Here is a 27,653-nt window from a genome sequence, read left to right as displayed (position 1 = left end):
TCATGACATAACGTGAACCCTACAGGACACATTGGTGTAAATATACATGCTGAGACCAAATATACCCAAAGTCACGCATGTCCATTGGGTTTGGTCATAGCCATGAGACTGATCTGAAATTGCAAGTGGCATAGCACATGGAGCTACCACTGTCGTGGTGACCGTGGACGCAGCCAATGCTCCCCGCGAGGCGTCCGTGACCGCGGTGCGGAAATGGGTTGCTTTGCTCATGTTCAGACCTCGTATTCCGAGTGACAGGCACTGCTGTGTGAGTTCAAACCAGAACGGCAGAGGAAAGCAGGAATGCTGATCCTCCCTAAGGCACTGCAGTATCACCCTGGCATCTGTCCTCATGCCACAGGCTCGTGCGCTGTATCAGTTGCGCCCAAGGCCATACATTCAGCATACCGACCAGATGGCTGACCTGACCTTTAAAGCACAGTAGGTACAGAGATTCTTGGACATGCTCCCTCTTAAGCTGGACTATCCCATGAGGATCTGCAACCTTCATCCTTTTGTCTTTCAAGGGTTAGCGTTAGGGCACAGAGGGCAACGAGCTGGCTTGGTGACCAGCTGCCCCTTCCTCGGAGTCCTTTGGTATTTCGAGTTGGATGGACAGGTTGGGCCAGGGGCCCCTGGGAGAGCGGCAGGATTCGGGACCATTTACCTGGCAGTCACAGGGTCATCTACACACCAAAAGCAATGGTGCACAGCAGGTAACACGAGGCAGGGAGGCAAGCTGCTGCATGCTGAACCATGCATGGCCTTGCCACCCTGCCAGTTGGGATGTGCGCACAGCACGGAGCCCTTCTCTCTAGGTAGGTACAAGAGAATGCTGTATCGTAGTCCCACAGTGTGAATAATTTGGCAAAGGCAGGGCCAGAAAGAGTGTGTCCTGAAGGACTGCGGTAGGCACAGCAGGCGGGTTGGGTGTCTTTTGTGGGCACTGGTTAGTCCAAGTTCCATATCACAGTGATAGTCTTAAAGAATAGGGAAGAAACCCAACCACATCCCCCTGAAACAGAAGCCCCCTTGGTCACTCACCTGACTCCCCTGTACTCCAAAGCAATCCAACCAGTTAAACATGGCTTAGCCATTCATTCCACAATGTCCTGCAGCCGGGGGAGCTCAATCTATTCCCAACGAGAGAGGTGTTGTCCTCTCCATGGTGGCCCTTTGGACCACCCTTCACCCATCAACTGTGGTGCTTCTACGCAAAGAAAGATAGCCAGCAGACTTCTCCTCCAGCCTGCCCACAAGGATAAATAGCCACCCACTTCCCCCCAGCTGCATCCTTTGCATGCATCTGCACTGCCCTCCACCCTGCCTTGAATAGAAGTAAACATGAAGATAAACTAAGAGGCACTAATAGCGCAGAATACTAGGATCCTCAGGCTTGCAACTTTCAAGCCTGGCTCCAAAAGTCTTCATCCAGCTGCAGGGAGCCCAGGTGTCTGCTCTAGATCTCCTGCAGCGAGTGGTCGGGGTCGCTGCGCTCTCGCTTCACTAGCGGCTCGCCCATGCTCCGGGCGTCTGCATCCACCTCGCTTCCCAAGTCGCTGATGTCATCTGCAGAGGGCGATTCACAGATCAGCATGTTGAATCACCGGAAGATGGGGAAAAAGGTGCCTCGGGGCACGGTCCCCAGTATTTATCCCGATGGGGCATTCTGGAAACGGATCGTGCCATGCGACTGCCTGAGCGTAACATCCCCCTCCCCAAGCAGTGAGCCCAAACCCTAGGCTAAGGGACCTACATTTAGGAGAGAAGATGGCAATAGCTGGAAGATACCTTTATCTAGTAGCGTTGATGACATGGAGGCCAGGTCACTGAACTGAAAAAGAAGAGATTCTGGATGAGGGAGGTTTGAAGAGCAGAGGGCATGCACCTGCCAGCTCTTTCCAAACTGCTCTAACAGGTCATTTAAAACACTTAACAGAAACCACAAATCACAATGGCTCATTTCCAAGCAACACATGTGGTGGGGTCACTTCAGAGACTGTTCAGAGCTGTCAGGGCTTTGATCAGTACAGGCCACATATTGCTGTAGGTGGGTGGGGAGGCTTCCTGTCTAAAATCCAGGAGCAAGCCTTCAACCAGCATGCACAAAATCCCCAAATCAAGGAGCAGAGCTGGCTTGCAAAGGTAAAAGGAGAAACTCGGTGGTCCACTTTGGAAACCAGAGCAGACCACCACTGACAGAGGCCTGGTCCTGTGTTTCGTTTGAAAACTGAAGAGTCAACAGCCAACAGGGACATTACTGTGGCCATCCTCACCAGCCAGTGAAATGGTCTGCTGAGCGAGACATACCAGTCTCTTGCAATTTTACTGTCATGCCACTTGTGCAGACTCTGAGGACGAGGACTGCATGTGACACAGGTGTGCCATGGGGCACGGCAAGATGCTAATGAAGCGGGGTCAGATGGTAAAAGGCACTGCCTGGTTCTGTAGGCAGAGCAGGCAGCAGCAGTGAGAGGTCCTCTCATGCTGCCCTCACCTCTGATTGAGAGGGCCCATCTTCAGGACAGAGGGGAGGGTGTTCTCTCCATGGCCCAGTCAACCTTTGGCCACTGTTTTCAGACTCGTCAAGGGACTCAATTTGTGTCAGTGGAGGGGCTAATGGTGGAGACACCACTCTGGTAGGAATGGCACCATTATCCCAGCCGAATAGAGTACCCAGGATTTGATAGCAACACAGTCCACAGCAAGGATGTGCTCTGTAAGGAGGGGGCTAGCTGAGCTGTGAAGCCTGGATGTCTGTTTACAGGGCTTTAAACCCACCATGGCAAATGTCAGTTCCTTCTGTAGGTGCTAAATGACCGGTGCTGAGTGACCTGCCAGCATCCAAACTCAGGTACTGGTTTCTTCTACCCTCATGGGCATGAACACTAAGAACATAGAGCTGGAAGGGCCTTCCAGAGATCGCCGAGTCCATGGCTCCAAGGTACTTTGCATATATTAGGGCCCCCATCCTTTCTACTCTGCTCCTAGCAGCAGTCAATGGATGATAACAAACACTGCCATCTTTAAATAGCAACTTTATGTCAGCTGAATTAGTCAGATACTTATTTTTGTATCAGATACCACAGCCAGGTCCCATGCAACGATAAATATTCCTCTCTTACTCTTTGACGTGCCTTATTTTATAGTAATGAGTGCACCACTATGTATCCATGAAAAGCAGAGCCAGACAATAAGCAATAAAAATACTGTGGGGAATTTAAATGGGAGGATGGGATTAGTTCTCTTTTGCTCTCCAGAATCATCCTTCTCTGAGAGTTTATGGAATATAAAAATATTTACAAGAGTCTAACGAAGGGAAAGCAAACTGTGAAGCAATAACAGCCCCAGTTTAGTTTTTATTAGAAGTGGAAACAGAACTAACCCGAGGCCATTTCGTTTCCTTAAATTTCAATGAAAACAAAATTTTTGGAGTGTAGATAATGCCCCGCAGGGTTGAAAACCTGCCAAAAACAGCTGTGGGCTCCCTGGTGAGAAGCAAATTAGGAGTGACTCTAGGCAGAAGAGGGCACTGCCTGGCTGATTTTCCTTGAGTGAATAGCATGAAGAGGAAAGCATATTCTGACAGCCTGGAGTGCACAGAGAAATTGCGTTTTTCAATTAACCCATTTTAAGCTAATAGGTTATTGATACCAGCAAGAACCCGTCCTATGGAACATTTCATATCTGGACCATTACCCTTTAAAAGGACGCAGTCATACTGCATCTTGTCAGCTTATGGGGCAATCTGAAAACTGCTGCAGGTATGGACAACTGTGTCCAAGGATCAGTGCCAAATCTGATGGTTTTATTTTCATGTTTTCTGATCTAAAAACATATGGGTGTTTTTCTTCTCTCTTGAACCCAATGGGGAGAGAAAAAAAGAAAGCTTGAAGAGCGGCCTTGGGTAGTTGGGTGCTCACTGCCGCTGAAAGCCAGTTGAAGATAGGCACTTAACTCCCCAAAGTGCCATCAAATGCTCTAAACAAGTCACATGAAAAGAAAACCTGACTTCCCTTCCAGCCATGGGGAGCAAAAGCACCTGTCTTGAGCCAACTTTTGCCCAGCTGGCAGAGGGGTTGAGCACTCATAGCTCCCATTGAGTCAATCAAGGAGATGCCATGAGTCAGGGCCACAGGTATCTCTAGTTAGGCACCAAAATATTATCAGGCCCTTCAGAAAACGTGTTCTGAATTCAGGGTGGTGTCCAAGTTGGCAGTGTCCCTTTAAGCCGTGCTGGGCTTGGGTTCTGTTACTAGGGCACAGACAGTTCTCACCTCTCCCATTACAGCAATCGGCGTTTCCCCTGTTGCCTGGGCAACACGATGCTCTACCAGATAAAACATGTATTCGTCATAGAGCAGGCGAATCAGGTGAAAGGAACCAAAGCTGGCAGCGCTGCGCAAGGTGAGGTCACGGATCACCATGGAGCTGGAGAGCAATTGGGAAACAAAATATTTTGGACACGTTTTAGAACTAGATTGTGACTGGTGTGAACTCTACACCAAGGAATCGCATAAGGAATGCCATGTTCTAGCAGGGCCAGTACTATACTTTCATCCTGCACACAAAGATCTCAGTAATAACCCCCTGGATTATTATCCCACTTTAGAGACTGAGGCCCTCCTTGTCTTGGTTCCTCCAATCTCCATTGTCCTGAATCTTCCACACCAGGGTGGAGTGACTTAGCAGAAGACACTTTTTATACCCCGGGCAGGGTCAGATGCGTTTCCAGGACAAGAAGGTAACGTACCTATAGAAGGACCACTTCAGCAGGAACTGCCTCGCGGCCCTGGGGAAGCTGGGGCTGCCCTCATGGTGCTTGAGAACTTGGGTGACAACGTTATCGAGCCAGCTGGCCCACTGGTCCAAAGAGCTCTGCTGTTGTAGTGTGAGTTTGAAGTCCTGCTCCAGCTTCTGCACCGTGCCTTCTTCACACTGGCACACCCACGAGGCTTGCTCCTGCAAGGGCAGAAGGGGAGATTCTAGGAATCAAGGGTTATAAGCACAAACAAGGACTGCTGTTCATTTTCGGTGGGCCTGAACTCAGGAGTGTGACTGTGCTTCTAGTAAAGGAAAAGTTTCCAAGTCAGGGCCAAACCAGGTCTTTTCAAACATATCTAGAGCACAGACCTCAGCTTATGAAGTAATTGCCTTGTGGACACCTCTACAATTCAGTTTGTCATGACGTGCCTTTATCAGCTACAGCAACTACTTCCCTGGAAAAGTAATACTGTGTTTCATGTGCCTTTCACTTCTTCTAATACTGCTTAGGCAGCTGGGAATGAGGAGGGACCAGTACAATGCGAAACACCAGCTTTCTACAGGCCAACATAGTTGGAGAATCCCTGAACTAAGGCTTGGGACAGACATTCAAAAAGCCTGAGCCTGAACTGATTCAATTTTTGCAGGTTAGTCTAACCTGGCTAGGCTAAACCGGTTTGTAACTGCACAAACATCCCCTCTGGACTGAAGAAATGCAGGCATATGCCTGAAGTGGCTTAGGCTAGAAGCTGGTGGGGGGCTACAGCAGCCCTCCCTTCCCTTCCACAGTACTGAGCTGAGGGGGTGGGGGGCATGGCCAGGCCCTGGCAGGATACTCTAATTTAGGTAGGGGATCCCCTCCCCCAAATAACAGAGCATTGAGTTACACAGCAGAGAGTTACACAGAGATTTCTTAGCATTTATCAGCCCATGAAACAAAACAACAGTCTCTCTCATTCATTCAAGCTTTTCTTAAACAACTTTTTCCAAGGAAGGAACACAGGGGCATTCCCAGCTACCGGCTGATTAGCGCCAAAAAGTAAGCTGACACTGTCTTGTCTGCCTTTGTCCCATCTCCCACAGCACAGACTGTTGCCAGCATGTGGTATGCTAGCTAATGAGAGGTGTCTGTGTAAGGCAGAGGGGAGGGGGGAATCCCTGCTTGAGCAGGGAGTGGGGAGGGAGTGGAGCAGGGAGAAGCCAGGCAGATGCCTGCAGTCTCTGCTGGAGCTCCAGCCACGGAGCAGAGGGGTGGAGCAGAGAGCCCTGCCCAGAGAGCATGCTGGGATGCTGGGGCACTCTGATTTAACTTAAACCAGGAAGGGGTCTGGGACAGACATTGCATAAACTGGTTTGACCCAAATCAGTTAAGTCTGATACTATATTCAACCAGGTTTATCTCAAACCAGTTTCAGCCATTTTCAAACTGGTTTATGTGCACTGAACATCTGTTACAGGTTTAAACCAGTTTCTGATCACTTAAACTGGTTTATGTGTAATGTCTGTCCCCAGCCCAAGTGACTGGGCCCAAATAAAGCCTCATGAAGTTGCTTACCTGCACGTTGGCAAAGTCCACCCGGTTGAGGTCACTGAGCATCTGGTTGATCTGGGAAGTGTTCTGGAGCACGGCACGAGCTGCCTGAGCCAGATGGTTCAGGGATGTGTATCTCCGTAATGTCTGAGCAAAGGCACTCACTACTGCAACCTGTAACAGAGCAAGCCCAGGCACGGGCCATAACAGTTACACATGGATCTTTCAAAATATTTGGACTGCAAGTGCTCAGACACCCCAGGATCTCGAATACATGCACAGTATTCTTCCTTTGCTGTTGCTTCTTCAAGTGTCTGCAAGCCATCGTGAGTGCAACATGCCCATTGCAAGAACCAGCTGCATCTCCCTGTAGCTGTCCATTTACTTTGTCTGGAGCAGCAGGCAGAAGGCAAGCCCTGCAAGCCAGGTCAGCAGGATGGGGGCATGTTGCAATCAGTGCAAGAACAAGAGGAAAACTTAAAAAGCTTGGATAAATGTATCAGATTAGACAATGTAATGCTTATATAACAAAGGCAGAACTGAGCAACAGGGAAGATGCTGAGTTTGGATGAGGCCTGCCAATACTGGCTGCACTCCTGCTCTTCCTCTGAGTGGGGCAGGAGTCTATTGCAGACAGTCTGCTGCGAGATGCTTTATCTATTAATTCAGGACGTGGCATTGCCCGTGGACACGGTGCCTAAATAACCGTTATGCACGGGTCCTACATCTGGGGCCTGGAATTAGAAATGGCAAATCGTGCCCTCACATGTCTCTCTCAAGAGGCAGCAGCTGTGATCATATGTCCCCTGAAGAAATCTGACAATGTTCAAGTGCCTGCAGTGATGTGAAAGGGGTCTCTCCCCACCTCTTGCTATTTCAGTCCTGGGTGGCTGTCTATTATGCCGAGTTCAGATTGATGCACGCCCAGCTGAACAACAGGTGAACACTGCAGATGCAATGGGGTGTAACAGAGCTGCATGGTTAGAAGTGAGGCCAGTGGACCCGTTGCCATGAGCCTGAAATGCCAGTCCAGGGAACCAGTCAAGTAGATTGGAACCACAGTGCAAAACCACAGCAAAAAATGCGCCCTGTTTATAACTCACTCCTTTGTCCATTTACCTTGGTCTGGACTATCTGGGGCGGGAAGTCACTCATCGCATTCATCAGCCAACCTTCCAAACTCTTTGCAAAATTGCGGATGGCCTGCGTCAAAGTGCCTACGAGAGAGAAATCAGTTTAGAGGGGCTCTTCCAAAGGGCTTGAGCGATCGCTGTCAAACTAAGGCTGCTTTGGGAGTCAACGGTTATGGGATCCACAACCATATCTTGATTTAATGCCACAGGAGACCAGCAAAGTTAAAGAGGAATCAAGAGAAAACAGCCAGCTATGGGACTGAAAGGCATATCAGGCTGTGATTTTTATACAACAAATCCGAGAGCTCCTTTTTAGTGTTCAAGGAACAGGTAAACATTTTGTTACTAGTGGGGTCTGTTCTCTTTGATGTACTCACGCAAAGAATAGTCATTAAGTAGTGAGGACCATTTCCAATCTACTCAGCACAATAAGGATAGTTAGGCTTCCAAGCAAGAAGTACTTGCTGGGCTAATAAAAGGGTTTTAATAAAGACTGTGGCTAATATTTTCAAACCTGAACCTGAAGACAGGCTCCTAAGTGTGCTTTAGAGTTGACAACTAAATAAAGAGTGCTCCAATCTGTAGAGATGTACTGATGTGAATGGAAACTGAAGAACACTTCTAAAAAAAATCAGGCCACTTATTTTGTTGTCCAATACAGAATTAGGAGAGCCAATCCACTTACCAAACCTCCTCAGATCTGGGTCTCTCTTCTCTTATAAAGCTACACTGCAAAAGCAGTCCTGGGTGTGTTATTTTGTTTTTGATTTTTAAATCAAAAGAAAATTCACTGGGTATTTTTCAAATGTCAGGTCACAACAACAAAAGCTTTTGCAATCTTTGTGCTGGGGTTGTAGTAAACAATCGAACCCATAGGGATAGGAATAGCAGTGAAATGAAAATAAAAGCCTTCTCTTATATAATTGCCATTTGCCCACAATTTCAAACTGGTAAGAGATGCAGAGGTACCAGGAATTCAGCAGCTGCTCTTCTCACGCATTTCTTGGTCAGACCAGGCAACCTGGCAAGGGTGTCTTCCTTGTTGCCCCACTCCCTGTAGCAGTGAGAACTTGGGGGAAATGGCTGGATGGCCATCAGAGAAGCTGAGCTTTACGATCCCAGCTTTTTTCTATTAAAATGATTAATTTAAAATACTTCTATAGCTCTGATTGCTATAGCTCTTGAGCAGCTCTCATCACTCAGGTATGGCTGGTCCTTGCTAGCATCCCCTTTTTACATGGAACTGAGACACAAAGACTAAGTGATTTACCAGGGTCACATAGGTAGCTTATGGCAAGGCAGGAACTTGAGGCCACATCTTTTCTGGCTAGCATCCTATGCTGGCATTTAGCAGACTAACCTTTTTACCTGGCAAAAGACAGGCAAGGCAGGATGCTTTGGTTTTCTGCCTACTCATGGGTGTACTGACAACGGCAACTTGCCAGCAGCACCCGCTGACTAGTAGGTTTTTTTTGCCAGTATTGACTCGGGCTGAGTTTGAACTAATGAATTATGGATTCATCTGGCAAAACACCCAATGCTTAATTCTCACTGCCTTCAGTGAGGCTTAGCATATACTCAGGTGGCTGATTGAATCAGCGCCTTAGACAAATGATATTCCCCAAGGACTATGAATCTATAAAGAGAGAAACTGCCCCAAAAAGTCCAGGACGCATCATACAGTTAGAACAATCAGACATAACAGAAAGACACACCTCTAAGAAAATATCTAATAAGGATTAACTGTGCTTAAATGCAGTCTATGCATATTAAGCCTATGTCTTTCACCTTGGCTCCTAGTCAAAACTTGAGGCTGGGATAATGTGATGAACTGAATTTTGCAAGGAGAGGAAAATATATCTAGGTCTCCAAGAGCCATGATATGCTGCACAACTAAGAATAATTACAGACAGAGATTGTGTCGCTATAAGATACAAGCCCCAATTCAAAACAAAAGCCTTCTAAATTAGCCTTCGCAATGGAAATCTGGGGCAAGTGATAGCCAGCCAAGGTGACTCATTGATCTCTGTTGAGACTCAGGAGCAAGACAGCAAGAAACATGAAGGAACAAAAATGGACAAGGGTCCGGGCTGTCAATACTGCTCTGACCATTGCACAAGATACTCACTGGGCACAGGCCGCAGCACGTCAGGGATGAGGATCTCCACCAGGGTCTGATACAGGATATGATCGCAGCTCCTCATCCACTTCGAGATGGGTTCGTATTTACACAAAGTGATCAGCTTGTCTTTTGGGAGGACCCCTTCATGCTCCTCCTCGCTGCATGGCAGAGAGTAACACGCTGTTAACAGCAGTCATTTAGTGTGTGGACACAACACACAACAGTTGCCTTCTCCCTTCTGTCTCAGTAGTTTCTGTGTTCCCTTTCTAAAATATGCAGCTCAAAACACAACCTTCCTTCAGGAATCAAAACTCATAGAAGAGGTGATATCTTTTATTAGACCAATTAGATATTTGCAAACAAATTATTTCATTTATTTGCAAGCTTTTGGGCGCACACACCCTTCATCATGCATAGGAAAGAGCAGAGATTACAGAAGTTCTCCTAGGTAGAAATGAAAATTCCTATTTCATAGGACAGCCTAAGGTGTGGTAAAATCTCCTGTTGGGAATAGTTCATTTTGTCCAAGTTAGGCACAGAGAAAGGTTGAAAAAGTCTTTTTAACTCGAAGCTGTCTGGTGGTAAGCAAGACATAGAAGCATATTACAGAGGAGTGGAGAGATGGAAAGCTCTTCTGGGAAGGGATTTCTTTTGTGGTGAGGTATCTGTGCATCTCTGTGCTCTGTGAGATGCAAATTCACTCCAACAATGGCAGGAGCCTGCTGTTAGTGTTTCAGGTGGTAAAATACTTCCTCCTTCTAAAATTATGAACTTGACATTTTAAAAGGTGGCTAAAATAGGATAACTTCCATATCATTTCAAATAACTTGCTTGCAAATATCTAGTTGGTCTAATAAAAGGTATCACCTCTTCCACGAGTTTTGATTCCTTTTGCCTCTACACCAATATGGCTACAACCCGGACCCCTAACCTTCCTTCAGTGCTTTCCATTAGCATGATGCAGCAATGCCCGACAATCCCACCCCTTCCATGGCCCACCTATTCCATTTATACTGATGCAATCATGTGGACTGAAAGTTTTGCATGAAAGACACACAATCGGATTAACATGCACTCTCAGGGGTGTATTGTCAATCACTATCAAACATGCCAGAAGACCAAACACTGACATTATTTCCAGAGAGGAAAATCCAGCTCCATATTGTGCGAAGAACACGAGGCACTGCCTTCAAGCAAATAAGGTCAACTTTGCCTGCATTAATTTCACTTTATAGATGAACCAAAAGGTCTTTTGCATGACTGAGCCACTAAACATTTGGTTAAGTAGTACAAAGACAGAAGTTGACATCTTATTAATGAACATGCACAAAATCAAATTAGACTCCTTTTGAATACTGTGCAGGGAATAGAGGTGCCTTGCCTTATAGGATACACCAAATCCATTGGAGTCAAGGCATCACATTTGAATTGCTACTTCACTGTCTAAGACATCCCTCATTGTTGACATAATGAAAGTGCAGTGGCATCCTCTTTTAGCAAAGGAGAAAACCTGAATAACCATGCTTTGCTTTTCATAGAACTGTATTTTGCATATTGTGTCATATTTGAATCGAAGTATTTCGCTCCACTTCCTTATAAAGGTTTATTTATATCCAAGTTCATTATCTATAGGATGAACTGTAAAACCAGGGTGATTTTCTTTGCTACAAAGCTTTGCTAAGAGATACTGAATAGGGAGAGCCCCAACTGTTATGACATTGGGCAGCATTTTGGGATGACAAGTATCTTTTAGCCAGCTACCTATCCTCAGCCACATGCTGAGGTTGTCAACAGCCTATGCCATCTGCCTTTGCAATTTACTCACTCAGGCCCCAACCCTGCAGATATGTACACACACAGGCTTAATTTTAGAGACTGTGGGTGTTTGTACACACAGCAATTTTTGCCCTTTTCTGTGCTTTATGAAGAGTTTCACTAAAGTCAACAGACCTACTCACAGTGCATAAAGTTAAATGCATATATAAGTAGGGTCAATCTTATATTAAACAGAGGCTCAGGTCTTCCCAGATTGTGTACCATCCCTGCAATAAGATATATAGATACAGATAGCTAGCTAGCTATATCCATCTATCTAGATATCTATAGAGCTAGATAGATAGATAGATAGACAATTGTTTTTAATGACACCTTGATGTTCTACAATTGTATCCCTATTACAATGCATGCTTATTTCTGTTTCCTACCCAAGACCCAAGCTAATTTATTTTACTTCTCAGAGCTAACACAACTTCAGTGCTTCTAGTGCCCAAGTGAGCTCCTTTCATAGCGTGGGTATCTCCACATGGCACAGCATTGTGCAGTGTGGACATGTCATTAACCAAAAATTATTCAGAATGAGAAATGTGGTTGCACTGCTTCTGTGTAGGGATGCATTCATAGAGCTCTATCTGAGGACAAGACAATAATTTTATGATTACTAGGGGAACAAGGGGATTTTTCTCCTTATTTCCCAAACTTTCACAACCCTTATTCTGAGTATACAACAGCAGCATTGACTATGTTCAGTGAAAGAGGTTACTCCATGGACTTCAACGCAATTCTAACAAGAGACCTTTTCAGTTTCATCTATTTTCACTCACTGTTCATTTCCCTGTCTCCAGGCAGCAGGTTACCAATGCATAGAGGGGAGAATAGGGAATAAAGATGAGCCTGGCCTGAGTACAAAGAGAAAGATCAAAGTAGCATAGTTTGTCATTATCTTCCCCAGGACACAAGGCGTTTTTTTAATTTTGATAGCAACATGAATTAGTATCCCAGTTGGTCTAAATGTCACAGTGATCTTTGCCTTTGAGATGTCATTCTATAACAACACTCAGTAGAGTTATAACTGTCTACTCATATTGGCCTCCTACAAAAACACCAACCCATGCCTGTTAGTCAAACCTATGGTGTTTGATCCATTGTGGATTAATTTCCGGTCATTGAGAACGTCAAATAAATGCATTGTAAAATCTTTTCATTAATCATTAATTCTACTGCATTTCACAGAGCTCTGCTTTTGACATTTCATTACTACAGGGTTGGGCAAAACGCAGCCCATGGGCTGGATGTGACCTGCCGGGCCATTCTATCCAGCCTGTGGAGCCCCTAAAAAATTTAGAAAAGTCATATTTACCTGTCCCTGGCTGCCTGTCCTGTGGCCCTTGATGGCTTGCCAAAACTCAGTAAGTGGCCCTCCATCCGAAATAATTGCCTGCCCCTGCATTACTATAATGCATTTCTTACTCTTTTCCTAGGATAGCACCTGATCCTGCCTTGTATTAAATACCTGCAACCCTTGCAGATCAGTAAAGCAAATCAAAAGGCTTACTGAAGTTATAAAGCTAAACACAGTGGTCTCCAAAAGGGAAAAGAGTACTAAGAACTGGGTCACTCAATTAGCAAAATTAGGTGTGTACGGTCTACCTGGACGGCATGGGAGTGGAGCCATCGCTAGGTGGTGTTTTAGGACTCCAGAATGACTGCCACAGCTTCTCAATGTAGTGAAACTGAAGATTCATCACAACATCTAAAGTGGCCTAAAAAGACAGATAACCAATAAAATGCTTTGATAGCATGCTTATGACAAGGCTTTATGGGAGGACAATAGACTACACAAGGGAGAACAATATATCCCGTGTGGTTTTAATGAACGTCAGACTATAAGCAGATCGCATGAGAAGGAGGTAACTTGGGCAACGATAATTGGCCAACTGGAAACAATCCTGTCCCGAACTCAGCTTCTTATGAGAGCAGGACTGGAGTAGGAAGGGCATGGAAAGTGAGGCCCTCTATCAAAAACAGATCCTGAATGATCACCTCACAGTGTCGTCTGTAAAGAAGCTGAAGAGTCTTTATATCGTTCATGGTGACCCCTTCTTGCAAGAGGGTATTTCCAAGATCAGGTGCTGGAAACTCAGGAAAGCCATGGGTTACATCTAGGGAAAAAGTTTGGGAAAGATGGTGAATTTTAACCAGAACTTGGTGTTTTCTAGGACTGCAATTTAGGATGAGATTTTGCAACAGCTGGTGGCTATATTTCACGTTTCAAATAACTAATGGCTGATAAGTAAAGCAAGACTGTTAATGTAATACCTCCGTGATTCACTCAATTGTACTTTAAAGAAAAAAAACCCCACCTCAGGCCATTTAGTCACTGGAGAAACGAGACTGTTTTTATCACAGCTACAAGGAAAGAAACATGAATGCATTGTACTTTTATAATGTGCTTCCCATTATGTTTTCTCTAGAGCCTGAACAAACATCCCTTTGGTATTTTAAGACTACAATGGGAAATTTAATTGGATGGCAGACCTCTCCAGTGCAGTTTAGTGAACTCTTAGAGATGGCCGTCTTTGTGTTCTTGTTAAGACAGTCTGAAAAGAAGAAAAACTGAGACAACCCACCCACAAATTGGTTAAAAGGGAACGTTCTCACTCTTCCTGTGCCCAATTTTATTTCTCATGGATCCCTTTAAAGGGGAAGACTAGCCCCAACTACATCATCCTAGCCAAGGCTTTGTCAAGCCAGGCCTTAAAAACCTCCAAGAATGGAGGTTGCACCACCTCTCTAAGTAACCCATTCCAGTGCTTCACCACACTCCTAGCAAGAAAGTTTTTTCCTAATATCCAACCTTCCCTTGCTGCAACTTGAGCCCATTGCTCCTTGTCATCTGCCACTACTGAGACCAGCCCAGCTCCATCCTCTTTGCAACCCCCCTGCAGGGAGTTGAACGTGGCTATCAAATCCCCTCAGTCTTCTCTTCTCCAGACTAAATGAGCCCAGTTCCCTCAGCCTCTCCTCGCAAGTCATGTCCCCCAGCCTCCTAACCATTTTCGTTGTCCTCTGCTGGACTCTCTCCAACTTGTCCACATCCTTTCTGTAGTGGGGGCCCCAGAACTAGACACAAAACTGTCTCAATCCTCCAATTTGTCTAGGTCACACTGAATCCTAGCCCTACCCTCCAGTGCATCTACCACCCTCCCCAGCTTGGTGCCATCTGCAGACTTGCTGAGGGTGTGCTCTGTGCCATCTTCCAGGTCGTTGATGAAGACCTTGAACAAAACCGGCCCCAGGACCAGCCCCTGGGGCACTCTACTTGATACCGGCTGCCAACTAGACATTGAGCCATTGATTACTACCCTCCAAGCCTGATGCTGCAGCCAGTTTTCTATCCATCTTACAATCCATTCATCCAATCCATACTTCCTTAGCGTGCTTGCAAGAATGCTTGGGAGATGGTATTAGAAGCCTTGCTAAAGTCAAGCTATATAATGTCCACTGGTCTCCCCATATACACAGAGCCAGTCATCTCATAGTAGGTAAATCACACTGGTCAGGCATGACTTGCTCTTGTTCAGTCCATGCTGACTGGTCTTGATCACTACCTTCTCCTCCGAGTGCTTAGAAATGGATTCCTTGAGGACCTGCACCAGGATTTTTCTGGGGACTGAGGTGAGGCTGACCAGTCTGTAGTTCCCTGGATCATCCTTCTTCCCTTTCTTAAAGATGGGCACTATATTTGCCCTTTTCCAATCATCCAGGTCCTCCCCCAACTACCACAAGTTTTCAAAGATGATGGACAGCAGCTCTGCAGTCACATCAGCAAGCTCCCTCAGCACCCTTGGGTAAATCCCATCCAGCCTCAGGGACTTGTACACATCTTGCTTTTTTAAATAGCCCTTAATCTGTTCTTTCACCACTGCTGGCTACTTGCCTTTTCCCCAAACTGTGCTGCCTGGTGCAGTAGTCTGGGAGCTGACCTTGCCTGAGAAGACCAAGGTAAAAAAGACCGAGTATTTCAGCTTTTTCTTCATCGTCTGTCACTAGGTTGCCTCCCCCATTCAGTAATGGACCTAACACTTTCCCTAACCTTCCTCTTGTTGCTAACATACCTGTAGAAACCCTTCTTGTTACGGTTGCATCCCTTGCTAGCTGCAACTCCAATTGCGCTTTGGCCCTTCTGACTTCAGCTCTGCACGCCCGAGTAATAATCTTATACTCCTCCCTAGTTATCTGTCCAAGCTTCCACCTCTTGTAAGCTTCCTTTTTGCATTTCAGCTCACCAAAGAGCTCTCTGCTAAGCCAAGCTGGTCGCTTGCCACATTTGTTATTCTTCCTGCGTGTTGTGATAGTTTGTACCTGTGCCCTCAGTAAGGTTTCTTTAAAATACAGCCAGCTCTCCTAGTCTCCTCTCCCCCTCAGCCTGGCCTCCCAGGGGATCCTGCTCATCGGTTCCCTGAGGGAGTCAAAGTCTGCTTTTCTGAAGTCCAGGGTCCATACTCTGCCGCTCTCCTTTCTTCCTTTTGGAAGGATCCTAACCTCAATCATCTCATGGTCACTGCTGCCCAAGTTGCCATCCACTTCTACATCTCCCACCAATTCCTCCTTGTTTGTGAGCAGCAGGTCAAGAAAAGCACGGCCCCTAGTTGGCCTCTTCAACACTTGTACCAGGACGTTGTCCCCAGTGTTCTCCAAAAACTTGCTTGTGCAGTGCTGTGTTGCCCTCCCAGCAGATGTCGCGGTGGTTGATGTCCCCCATGAGAACTAGGGCCTGGGATCGGGAAACTTCGGCTAGTTATCTGAAGAAAACCTCATCTACATAAATCGGTCTATGTAATCAGTGGTTCTTAACCTTTTTAGACACAAGGCACCTGCCTATAACTTTTGTGAATAGAGCAGCAACCCATTTCAAAGACTAAACCTATTTATTACGGTGCTTACTTCCTTGCAGAGAGGCCAGGCAGTGACAGTATGGGAATGGCCAGGGAAGGAAAGCCTGAGCCTGCCCCTATCTCTGCACCTCCTCGCACATGACTTATCCCTTCATACTTGCTGCGACACCCTTCAAAGGATCTCATGTCACCATGGTTGAGAATCACTGGTCTAATATAAGTCACTGTCTCATCTCACAAGCTTTGCTTCCATAAATATTAAGAACAGGAGAAAGATTTCCAATAAAGTGAAAACTAAGACGAACCTTTGCTGCAATCTCTAATCAAGTCTGGAACTTTTGGAGGCTCAGCAATTTTCAGCAAATGGGTGTTATATTTTTGTTATTTGCCACAACTAATTCTTCATTGTGCTAAAATGAACATGTGGTACAAATGCCTGAGCTGCCCAGCTAGAGCGGTAGGTGCCAAAAGAAGGTAAATCGTGATTCCATTTTTCAAATACTTCAGGTTGTTTTTTTTCCTGTTTGAAAGCTCAATCAAGCTGCATGGAGGATTTCAAAGAAAAGATGGCTGTTTCACAATAAAAGATGTATAAATAAATGCTATTTTTAAGAACTGAAACAAGTTACCCATAAGATCTCTGCAACATGGCAAGGAAAATCTGTGAGGATTGTGAGTTTAAGAGTGAGGCCCCTGTTGCACATGACATATATTACACGATTAATTTGTTAAATCATGCAGTAAATTTAGATGGGTCACACATGCAAAGTAAAACCAGCCACAAGTGGAAAGTAACTTTCACACAGTTAACCAGTTAATTGTACAATACATTTAGATCAGTCACGGGTGCAAATTAATTATTACACAATAAAAATGACTACCTAGCTAGAAAAAGAGCTGAACAGCTTGTAAAGTTAGTGCTTGAATATGTGTAACAACTCTATAGCTGGTTTCTATTCAGTTTTAATTTGAACATGTAGCAGGGTGTTTAGCAAGAGAAACAGCAAATGAAACAAAGATTGTCACACTAAAAGTACTTATTAGAGTAAAACAGGAAAATGATAAAAAAAGACAACACCTAGAAGAGTAATAGATTGGGCCAGCTGAGAGAGAGGAGACTTTTCAAGTTAGAAGTTAGTAATGCCTCCTAGAAATTAGGGCATGTCAATGGTCTCACCTATGAACTGTTGATGATGTTGACTTTGAGCTGCAACCGACTGCTCTGGGGTACTGTGCAAACCGCTGTTGGAGCTGCTCTCTGCTACACCGTCCATTTTCTGTGTTGGTCTATACCTAGGAATTCAAAGCCTGGATTTGCATTATGTAGCACTTAAATGTACAAATATGTAGTATGCAAGTGTGTGCACACACCAAAAAAAAAAAAAAAAAAATCACATACCAGTGGAACAGTTTTGCACTGGAAAAAAAAAAGGCATTGGTCATTTGATATGCAAGGTTTCATTAATCCTTTTTAGAAATTATAGATTAAAAATAGATTTAATAAATGGCTGATCAATCATCAGCATGCACAACAGGTCCACAGATTGTTTGCAAGCATGGTTTGTAATCTGTTTATGGAAACCTATAAAACCTTTTGTGAATGTGGTTGCAGCCATATCACATTATCCCTATATTGGCTTTATGCTACACATTCATCGTTTATACAAAAGACAAGGATTTCTTAATGTCATGGCTATTATTGGATCAACTGTGTAGCTGGGGTAGAGTTAGACAAGCTTTCAAATGCCAGACATTTAGATGAAGAATGTCTTGCATTCAAAAGCTTGTCTAACTCTATCCCAACTATACAGTCGGTCCAAAAAAGCTATCACTCTAAATCAGCCTCGTCTCTCATAATTCCCAGACCATCACAGCTACAACATCACTCTTACGGTGCCATTCAGCATCCTGTCAATTTAAAATGGACACATAAATACATGTTTAAGTGCTGTTTTAAATCTCAGGAAGAGATTACTGGGGGGTTTTCCAGAGACAAGACAGGAACTCCTAACAAGGGAAATGAAGGGACAAGTGCACACCACTATTTCACAAATTTTTGCCACGGAGAACAGCCAAGTGTGGCCAGTATTTTTAATGCTAACATATTGGCTGGATCTACACAATCTGCAGCACTGAATGAGTGGGTTAGCAGGAAACTAGACCTAAAGGTAATTTTAGCCTATTTTTCACACATGACTTTCATAAGAGCCTATGCGAAATGGATTATAGTCTATCGACCATATTGTGCCTCTCCTAGGGATAACCCTGCTTCTCTCAAGAAACAAGAAGGCAACTTCTTTTGCAACATATCCCTAACATCCTTGTGACACACTGTAGGGGGGTTCACAAGAGGCTGGAGCTGGGCTGTTCTCAGTGGTGGCAGGCGACAAACAAGGAGCAGTGGGCTCAAGTTGTAGCAAGGGAAGTTTAGGTTGGATATTTGGATGAATTTTCTCACTAGGAGGGTAGTAAAACACTGGAACAGGTTACTCAGAGAGGTGGTGGACTCTCCATTCTTTTCAAGACCCGGCTAGACAAAGCCTGGGCGGGGATGATGTAGTTGGGGCTGGTCCTGCTTCCAGCAGGGGGTTGGACTAGATGTGACCTCCTGAGGTGCCCTCCTTTTCTACGATTTACCCGCATAACTAAAAACTTAATGGTACCAAAACCGATCCGCTTATGTTGTCTCATGGGAGGAGACAAAAAGCCGAATAAATGACCTAACTATTATAGGTGTCCAAAATAGACCATTTTAAAAAACTCTGAAGCTGGCTTGGTCATCCCTTTGGTTTTGGGGAACTACGGGAGTAGTAGCAAGAAGTCAGAGTGCCAAAGCTGGCAGAAGGAAATGCCAAAGTTGCCGTGTCACATGCCTTTTAAATAAAAAAAAATTCCCTGGAGTGATCTAACGGGAGACTAACAGCAACCCATTTGATTTCTCACACTAGATGTTTTATAAAAAAAATATAATCAAGACTCCTTCTAATAGTTAAGCACAAATAATAATATGTAGCTGAGATCCTAAAAACACTGAGTCACTGGGACACAGTAACAAGGATATAGTGTAGCGTTCACCATAGCAACAGGCAAGCTGAGTTCAAACCCCTGGCACGGAGCAGGCAAAAGGCAAGAAGAGCCAGTGGAGTCAGAACTTCTGCTGAAGCCTCTTTATCCTGGCTCCGTCTCATGTGTAGGATGGGTACTTTTACCATACAGCTATAGTTTATCACTTAAATTATACAGATGTTTTAATTTACTGACCTGCCCCATCCTAGCTCGTGGCTTCCCTGCCAGGAGCCAAACCTGACAATCACAAGCTCCTGGTGCTGTCAGAGATGGGGCCCAAGCATTTGCTTTTTTGGGGGAGACCGTTCTTCAGAGGAGCCAGCATGCCTGCAGCTAGATGGGGTAAGCAGCACTGGGCACATACCTTTGTTTCTGGTGTACGGGCTGTTGCCTCATTGCCATGTACTGGGTGTCTTCCTGCAAGCGATTGAGCGGAGAGTCTGGCTTTAGACGGATCCCATAATAATGATATTTTGAGTTTCCTCTGAAAGTATAACATTAAAACCTTGATGTCAGATACCCAACGAAGATGACATGTTACCCCTGCAATTTACTTTTAGGTGAACGATTTGACAGTACAAATGATTTGTTGTAACACGCATCTGTTTTCTGCTACATGTTGGAACCACTTCTGTCTGAACCTAGATGCCAACTGTGAACAGATTTACTTTGTTTTATAAGCCTGTCAGGACCCTAATTTAGTGGTGCACACATTTTCAAATTTTGCCATATATAAGAACCTGAAGTTGATGCTGTAAGACCCTGTGTTTTGACTGTGAACACGGATCCCTTTATAAGATTTCTTTGAACAGAGCACCCAGCTCTGCTTAAATGTGGTATCATGTTGCAAAACAGGATTCAGGATGTCTATCTAGCAGTGGGAGCATCTACACGTGCATTAATGCACCTTTTCCAATGTGCATTAAATTGAGTACCTCCAATGCAAGGCGCTGAACTAATGTGCATGAGGCTGCAGTAGCGCATTTACATTTTTTTAGTGATGCTTAATGTGCAGTAGACCATTTTACTGTGCATTCGTGTAATGTCATGGTTTATGTGACACTTTAATGGGCAGTAAAATAATCTATTGCTTATTAAAATGCACCAGAACATGCACCCAGCGTCTACTATTTTGTAGCTTAGACCCAGTCTAACCTTTTTTTCAATCCACTTCATAAGGACTTTATCCAACGATAGACAGCAGATTACCCAGTCAAAATACTTTGGGCCAGATGTAGATTTAATACTTGAAATCAATGGAGGCTTAATACACTGACTGTAATGAGGAGCCAGACCTGTCCTTAAAATGGAGCAAAGGTCTCTAGGTCAGGGGTGGGAAAATGTGGCCTGCGGGCTGGATGCGACCCACCAGGCCATTCTATCCGGCCCATGGGGCCCCTAAAAAATTTAGAAAATTGATATTTATCTGGCCTGGACTGCCTGTCCTGCAGCACTCAATAGCTTGCCAAAACTCAGTAAGCAGCCCTCCACCCAAAACAATTGCCCGCCCCTGCTCTAGGTATTTCAGCCGTGTTTGTGGCTGTGGCATCACCTGGATAAATGCTGTGTTTTGAAAGCACCAAAGGCTGATCCTGGCTGCATTGCATTCAACTCCCATTGGCACCAACAGAGCTGACTCATTCCAGCGACTGAAGAGTGTCATTGGAAATGCTCTTGGCTGGTCCCCACCCGCCCACTTCTCAGTCCTTCCAGCATTTTTTTTCCTCCTGCTGCAGTCACAGAGGGAGACATTTGCCCCTTCCCTGAGCTCCCACCACCAGCCTCAGACATGGGAAGAGTTGCTTTTAACATCGGCGTAACTGGGGTTGTCTGGGGTTTTTTAATAGTGCAGTTGAGGTTTTAGTTCCCAGAGGATTTCACCGTAATTTCTGAAGAGTTTTGTGCAAGACATTCTCGAGACCAAAACCATTTAGACTATAAGAAACAAGTGTCAGAATGCAAGCTGTTGTTCAAAAGAATGCTGCAAAGATCTGGGATGCATTTTACCCTGTGATCTAAGCTGAACTTCAGGATTGGGTTTACACTGCTAAATAATATTCCTTTAAAGGGTCAGATTGCTGTATCTGAAATTAGGTAAGCCAGTCGAGCTGCCCCTTCACCTAGGAAAAGAAAAATATAGAAGTTTCCAGCCCCGGGTTTCCTGCTGTCTATGGATTTTGTGCTTGGGGTGGTTCGTTTTTACAGATGAAATAAACCCATATGAGATTTTGAAAGGCTGAGACTCATTTTGCTCTGTTCAGTCAGTGAAGCAAGGGTGATGAAAAGATACTCCGCTAAGATTTCAGCATTGCACATGGCTATGTCAATTCGAGTATTCCCATGAACCGGAGTTCCTTGTAGAAGTACAGTAACCTACAAAGAAAAAATGTTAAATGAACGAGATGGATAATCAACACGGCCATGGGCAAGAGAGGACTCATTCTAATTTAGATTCCAGCAAATGTTGCCAATTTGTAACTAAGGAGCCTCCCAGAGAGGTGCTCCCTCACTGCGATGATTAGGAAAAGTTACAATTTGCTATCTCTGTCTCTTTGGCACTACATTGAAGAGCCTGAACATTTCTGAAATCTAATGATGCTTTCACCCCCCCAGCCTCAGTCATTTACAAAAAGGTCTGTTTGTGCAAGGAACCCCCTCTTTCCCTGTGGTAGGAATGAAGGGGAGATTTCTTTTTTAATTATTTTTTTTTTTAGCTTTGTGTCACTGCAATGAGTAATTTTGCCAACTGCATATTAAACACTCAGTTCTCATAACGTAAGTCAAATAGCTAATGCTTAAACCAATTAAAATGGGCTCAAGTCATGTCTGTGAACCTAAACAAACAACTTTAAGTTAAATAACTATTGCATGTATTTATCCAGCTCGCTATCTCTGTAGGTGGTCATGAAAGCTTAATATTTCTGTTTCTGCTTGGCTCTACTCTACTCTTTACAGTCCACCCACCCTCTACTTCAATTGTTTTTAAAGATCAAATTTTCAAAAAGCACCCAGAGCCCGCAAACATGGGCCAAATTATTAATAGCACCCCACTCCTATTTAGACATGTATATCAAGGCTAGATCTGCAAAACAGCTCAGTATCTAGCTTGCACCTGACTTTCATATTTTAGGGGACCTATTGTACTGTCATTATTAATGAAAGGCTCCATTATTGAAGGCACATGGCTGATATTAATAAGGGAACGTAGGAGCCATTAATCATTCCTTAGTCCTTCAAAGAATGCCAAAGCGTGGGATCAAAATGAAACCTTTTTTTTTTTTTTTTTGAATTTCCATTCCATGGAAAGTTCTGCAGTTTCATTTTTCTGTTCCAATTTGGAAGGACAGCAAATTTTGAAATGCTGGAATTTCCTTGCAGAAATCAAATCCTATTTTCTGGCTAGCTCTAACCATTTTTAAACTTAGACAAGGATTGCAGGGAATCACAGGCTGTTTTGTTCTACTGTAAATAGGATATCTTTGCCTTCCCATGGTTAAATAACCTTCCTCCTCTAAAGAACTTTTGCTGAAGCATTTAAATTCTAAATAAATTACTGGAATGAGTCAAAATCTCTCCCTTTGTATGTCTGGTGTGTTCACAGCTGGCCAGTGAATGTGTCTGGACACTTCTGTTTTGGTCCTTGTCTATATACCTGAATATCCATCTTATTTTTGCAATAAAGATGTTATTCCATTAAAAAAAAGAGTCAATATTCCTTTCTCTGTTCTGGCTACTAGTTTTATCAGATGCATCTGTAAAACTGCGCAGACACTTTGGATATACTTTGGAAAGATCCAGTTGGCAGTTTAAAAGGTTTGTTTGTTTGTTTTAAATGCCATTTTACCCATTACTGCCACGTGCCGAATGCTCTTACTTTATTCAGCTTTAGATAGGATCCTCGCGCTTCTTAAAAGGACCAGCTGCTAATGAAACGCAGCCTGGTGTGCTCCAAGTCTGAAAGGTCAGAGCCCTGGCTCCACCTTAGGGAAGTCTGAATCACTTGCCTGAGCCTAAAGATTTGGGGCCAGATGTTGTTCTCATCTGGAACAGAGTAACTGGACTGAAGAAGTCAGAGCTACTCCGTTTTAACTGAGATCAAAATCAAACTGTTTTAATGGCGACCAAGTTGCGGGAGTCTGGAGCATTAGTGACAGATCTCGATGCAAAATGCCTTCGCTCCGCTGCAGCGTTGTTGGGACAGGTAGGGGCAAGAGTTCCAGACTGGAAAGCAGCCTCCCCATCTGCTACAACACTGGCTTTGTGAATCAAAGCGAAACTTGGGTGTTGAATTTCTAAGACAATGGTGTTTATTACTATGAAGCCAACATTCGAATAGAATAAAGATGCCTTAGGAAACAGTCTGTCCACCCACATGCTTCAGCACCGCAAGTGAAGTGTCTTCAGCAAGAATCTGGCCCCAGCACCACGCCTGCAATTCATTTTGTTACCAAAAACATGCCCCAGCTGCTTCATGCCGATAGGGGAGCCTCGCCTCATGACACGTTAAAACTGTTTATGTACCGCAGAATGGCAGTTTTCCCTTTGATATACAACTTGGCTGTTTCCCTGGGTCTAACAGGCAATAAAACTTTCTGCCCCAGGAACAGAAGGTGAGAAATATTTGGTAGCATTGGCTGTGAAAGAAGAATGCAATGGTTTTCCTTCCTGAAAAATGTAAAGGTCAGGAGCCGCTGTGCTTGAGAACATTTTGCAGCCACTGAAAACAGTTCAATAATATATGATACTTGTTTTTTATAAATTGCCTTTTAGAGCAGGCTCTCCACGCCTTTACCAACAGCACTTACACCTTGTGCAATCCTCTGAAAAGAGCATCCTACTGAGATTTTCCACAAAGTGACAGCGATGGCCCACCGGAGTTTTTACCACCATAGCACGTGTTGGATGCAAGAAGCCATGCCACCTAACTTCAAGGGCACTGAACGGAGCCTCTCAAACAATCCGCACCAAGTTAAAATGGTGATGCCATAAAAAAAGAAAAAAAGACGATGCATCACTACCAGTCCGTCCAGTGCACTGAATGACCTTGCAATGAGGGAGAAGCGTCTTGTGCCATGGGATCCTGCCTTTAATTTGTTGAAGTGGCAGTTCAGAAACTTGCTCCTGCCATGATCTTCCAGGAATAGCAGGAAAATGGACAGGGAAAGGCCAAAAGAAGACCGAAACGTACCACTTCTCCAGCCCAGCCCTTACCACGAGCCCCCTGCGTACCAACCTTGTTCCCAGGCGCCGAGTTCTCAGCCCCATGAACACGGAGCGGATCAGTTTTCCAAAAGAAGCGGCGTTCACCGGATCTAGTTTGTGTTCCTGACAGTGCCGCAGGTAATGGTTATACAGAGAGCTCCTGGGGAGGCTCACTCCTTCAGCCGTCTCATAATTGTCCAACAGCCACTGGAGCTTCATGCATAAAAATATAAAATTTAAAATCCACAATGCAAAAGGCGAAGGATGTTTTGAATGGCCCTCCTAAAACCGTGACAGCTGCTAATTGCAGCTAATTATCGCTTTATGAAATAAGTGAGCAAAAAGCTATGAAATACCACACCAAAGTAACGCGCACACTGCCGCTCATGCTTGTCCTGCATTCAGTGACATTGCTGTAGGGGGGCTTTGAATCATGGAAAACATCATCTCAGAGGAGCTCATGGGTTCCAGTGAAAAAGCCAATGATACCTAATGCTACCTATAAGGCTTGGAAAAATCTCTGAGGAACCAAAATACACGGCTACTCTGTCCGCTAGCACCAATCCCCAGTTTAAACATTGCCGGAGGAACTTGTTTCACTCGATGCGTCATTACTCATTTGAAAAACGGAGATGTTTGCGGTTGCTCCCTTTACAACAAAATAAATGGTTACCAAACCAACCTTAAAACTGCGATGTGGTACCAGCTATTTTTCAAAATGTATTGCCTGAACTGTACTCCTCTTGACATTTATGTTGAGTAAAGTTTGCAATTAGATATAAATTATTTATATCCAGCCGGTCTGAAAGGGCAGGTCAGTCACACAACTACAGCTCATGAATTAGAATATAAAGGGACCAAAACACACTTCTAATGGGCTAAATGCAGTTTCCAAGGAAATAAAACAAAAGCCGCATTTAAGTGCCTATGAAAACATATATTAATAAAATGGCAAAAGAAAAGCTAGCTGCACAAGCAGAAGAGAATGCGGATAAGCTATTTCCTTTATCAAGGGCAAGGAAAATCTTAGGGTGTAAACTCACAACAAGGTGACATTGAGGGGGAAGGAGGAAGCAGCAGGCAGATGATACAGGCCCCTTCACAGGGATATTTTCACCTCAACCAGGTGGAGAATCAAAGTCCGCTGGTACAAGTTTCACTGGTCTAGATTTTGTCTGTTCACATACATCCTGAAGCAGCCATTTGCTAAAGGTGAATAGGATCTGACCCTCTCCTTCTCGTGGCAAGAGCCACTAGGGTCAGTAGGGTTAAAGCACGTGCTTTGGAGATTTGTGCATCCTGGCTCCAGTTTCGCAAAAGGCATCGGTGTTATAATGGTGCGATTACAGACCTCAATTCATCACTACATTAGCTCAGTTCAATATCAGTAACTCCATCAAAATCAAAACTTCAGCTTGCAATGGCAAACCTGGCCTGTTTATTTCAATTGAGTTATTTCCGCATATGTTTGCGTGAGAGCAGAATCCAAGCTGAGGCTGCATAGTCCTTTTTTGCCCAGAATGAGATAATTGCATTTACGGACATATGTTTTGCAACTGTAGGTATCAGAGTTGCAGACTTCATCTGCTTCAGGCTAACTGCGTACCAATAAACCCAAGCTGCATTTTAGGCTTTATTTCTTTATAGTAATATGGATTTGGGGGGCTTGATCAAAGCCGCATTGAAGTTCACTTAGCTGTTTCTATTGATTTCACTTGGCTTTGGATCAGGCCAATAATTACAGCCACAAGACAAGACTCCTTGGGTCGTATGTTCTGAATCCCGCGTTGCACGGGCCTGCCTTCCTACCTCTTTCCATTCACTTGTTCTCCAGGACATTTCTGCGTATTTCCCAGATAAAGAATTTCTAAGTCCACAGGTCCCGTTGCCTATTTTAAAAGCACACTGACATGCCAGCAATCTACATCCATTCAAACCCTTATTTGCAGAGGAGAATGGCCAGCCTGCAGACCTTAAGTTATTGATTAAGCCATCTATAACAAAAGACAGACCCCTAGTATTTCTGGCACAATAGACCAGCAGGGGTTCTGTTTCAAATTAGTCCACATCCACGTTAATTTTAGCCCATCCAATACATGTAGAAGATTCACTGGCCAAGAATTACTGTTGTTCTCTGCTAATTCTGTTTGTCCCGTGGACTGTATTCAGTCACAACAAATCCCCCCATCTGAACATGTTCTTGTTGCAAGGCACAAAAACACAGCCATACACCAGAGTACAAAGGGCTTAGGATAAAGGAAAAATAAGCCTCACGTTCCATTTGATCTTGCATATTTCCTGACCCAGATTTTTCTGTGACATTTGCCTTCTAAATTCATTTTCTGAGAGCCCCATATTTTTTCGCTTCTCATTAATCCATACATATAACTTCATATTGTTCCAAGCTTTACAATACGGTCTCCCACCATTGAATTAGCATCATTATGGAGAGAAACATCGGAGCTTAAAAAGGAAATCTGTCGGGATATAAACATTTTTCAATTGATTTTTCCTTTCCTGCATTATTAGCATTGCTTTAGATAAGTGATTCTCAACCAGGGTGCCAGGGCACCCTGGGGTGCTTCCAAATCCTTTGAAGGATGCCAGAAGGCATTAGGAGATAAGCGGAGTGCGAGAAAATAAGTAGAAAAGTGACGCTCATGCTTATCCTTGCCTGGGCAATCAATCCCCCTACCCTCATGGCCTAGCCCCTCTGCAAGGAGGTAAGTACCGTCGTATGTAAATTAGTTCTTGAAATGGGGTGCCACTCAGTTCACAAAAGTTATGGAGGGGTGCCTTGAGTCCAAAAGGTTGAGAGCCACCACTTTAGAAACTTCAAACAGTAAGACTCTTTAAAAGAAATTTAATTTATTTTCAGTCACTATTGCATTTACCAGAGCTGAACAACAAGGAGAAATTCTTCACTGTCATGTTCATATATATAGTGATCAAATCCCAGTCATTTTTACTTTGGGGCTTTATGCTGCCAGGACCACATTATGAAATCCTGCAGGGGAACTTTTCCATCACATCTTTATTTTATTCAGTGGCAACCGTTTCTTTGTTTTTTGCAAAAAGAGTTATTTATTTTACTAAATTATGAGCCAAATTTGACTCACCAGAATGGCGAGAAAAGATTTTATAGGACTAGCTCCAAAGCA

The 27,653-nt window shown here is 44.3% G+C and overlaps 1 protein-coding gene across 5 annotated transcripts in view; it reads right to left on the bottom strand.

Annotated features, from left to right (window-relative positions):
- Positions 1-6: 6 nt before the first annotated feature.
- Positions 7-27,653, bottom strand: part of RFX2 (regulatory factor X2) — a 93,644-nt gene continuing 65,997 nt past the window's right edge. For all 5 annotated transcript variants that reach the window (XM_019557083.1, XM_019557085.1, XM_019557084.1 and 2 more), the window contains 12 exons: positions 24,524-24,705; positions 19,655-19,774; positions 17,402-17,517; positions 13,370-13,488; positions 12,977-13,089; positions 9,557-9,708; positions 7,415-7,512; positions 6,320-6,469; positions 4,754-4,962; positions 4,278-4,431; positions 1,792-1,834; positions 7-1,569 (listed from right to left, as the gene is read on the bottom strand). In XM_019557083.1, coding sequence (XP_019412628.1) covers positions 1,460-1,569; positions 1,792-1,834; positions 4,278-4,431; positions 4,754-4,962; positions 6,320-6,469; positions 7,415-7,512; positions 9,557-9,708; positions 12,977-13,089; positions 13,370-13,488; positions 17,402-17,517; positions 19,655-19,774; positions 24,524-24,705 — 1,566 coding nt within the window. In that variant the 3' untranslated portion in view covers positions 7-1,459. The remainder of the gene's footprint in view (positions 1,570-1,791; positions 1,835-4,277; positions 4,432-4,753; positions 4,963-6,319; positions 6,470-7,414; positions 7,513-9,556; positions 9,709-12,976; positions 13,090-13,369; positions 13,489-17,401; positions 17,518-19,654; positions 19,775-24,523; positions 24,706-27,653) is intronic.

Source organism: Crocodylus porosus, unplaced genomic scaffold, assembly GCF_001723895.1.
Source record: "Crocodylus porosus isolate Cpor-Errol unplaced genomic scaffold, CroPor_comp1, whole genome shotgun sequence".
Taxonomy (NCBI): Eukaryota; Metazoa; Chordata; order Crocodylia; family Crocodylidae; genus Crocodylus; species Crocodylus porosus.
The sequence above is the reverse complement of the archived record's forward strand: the minus strand, read 5'-3'. Positions and strand labels throughout refer to the sequence as shown.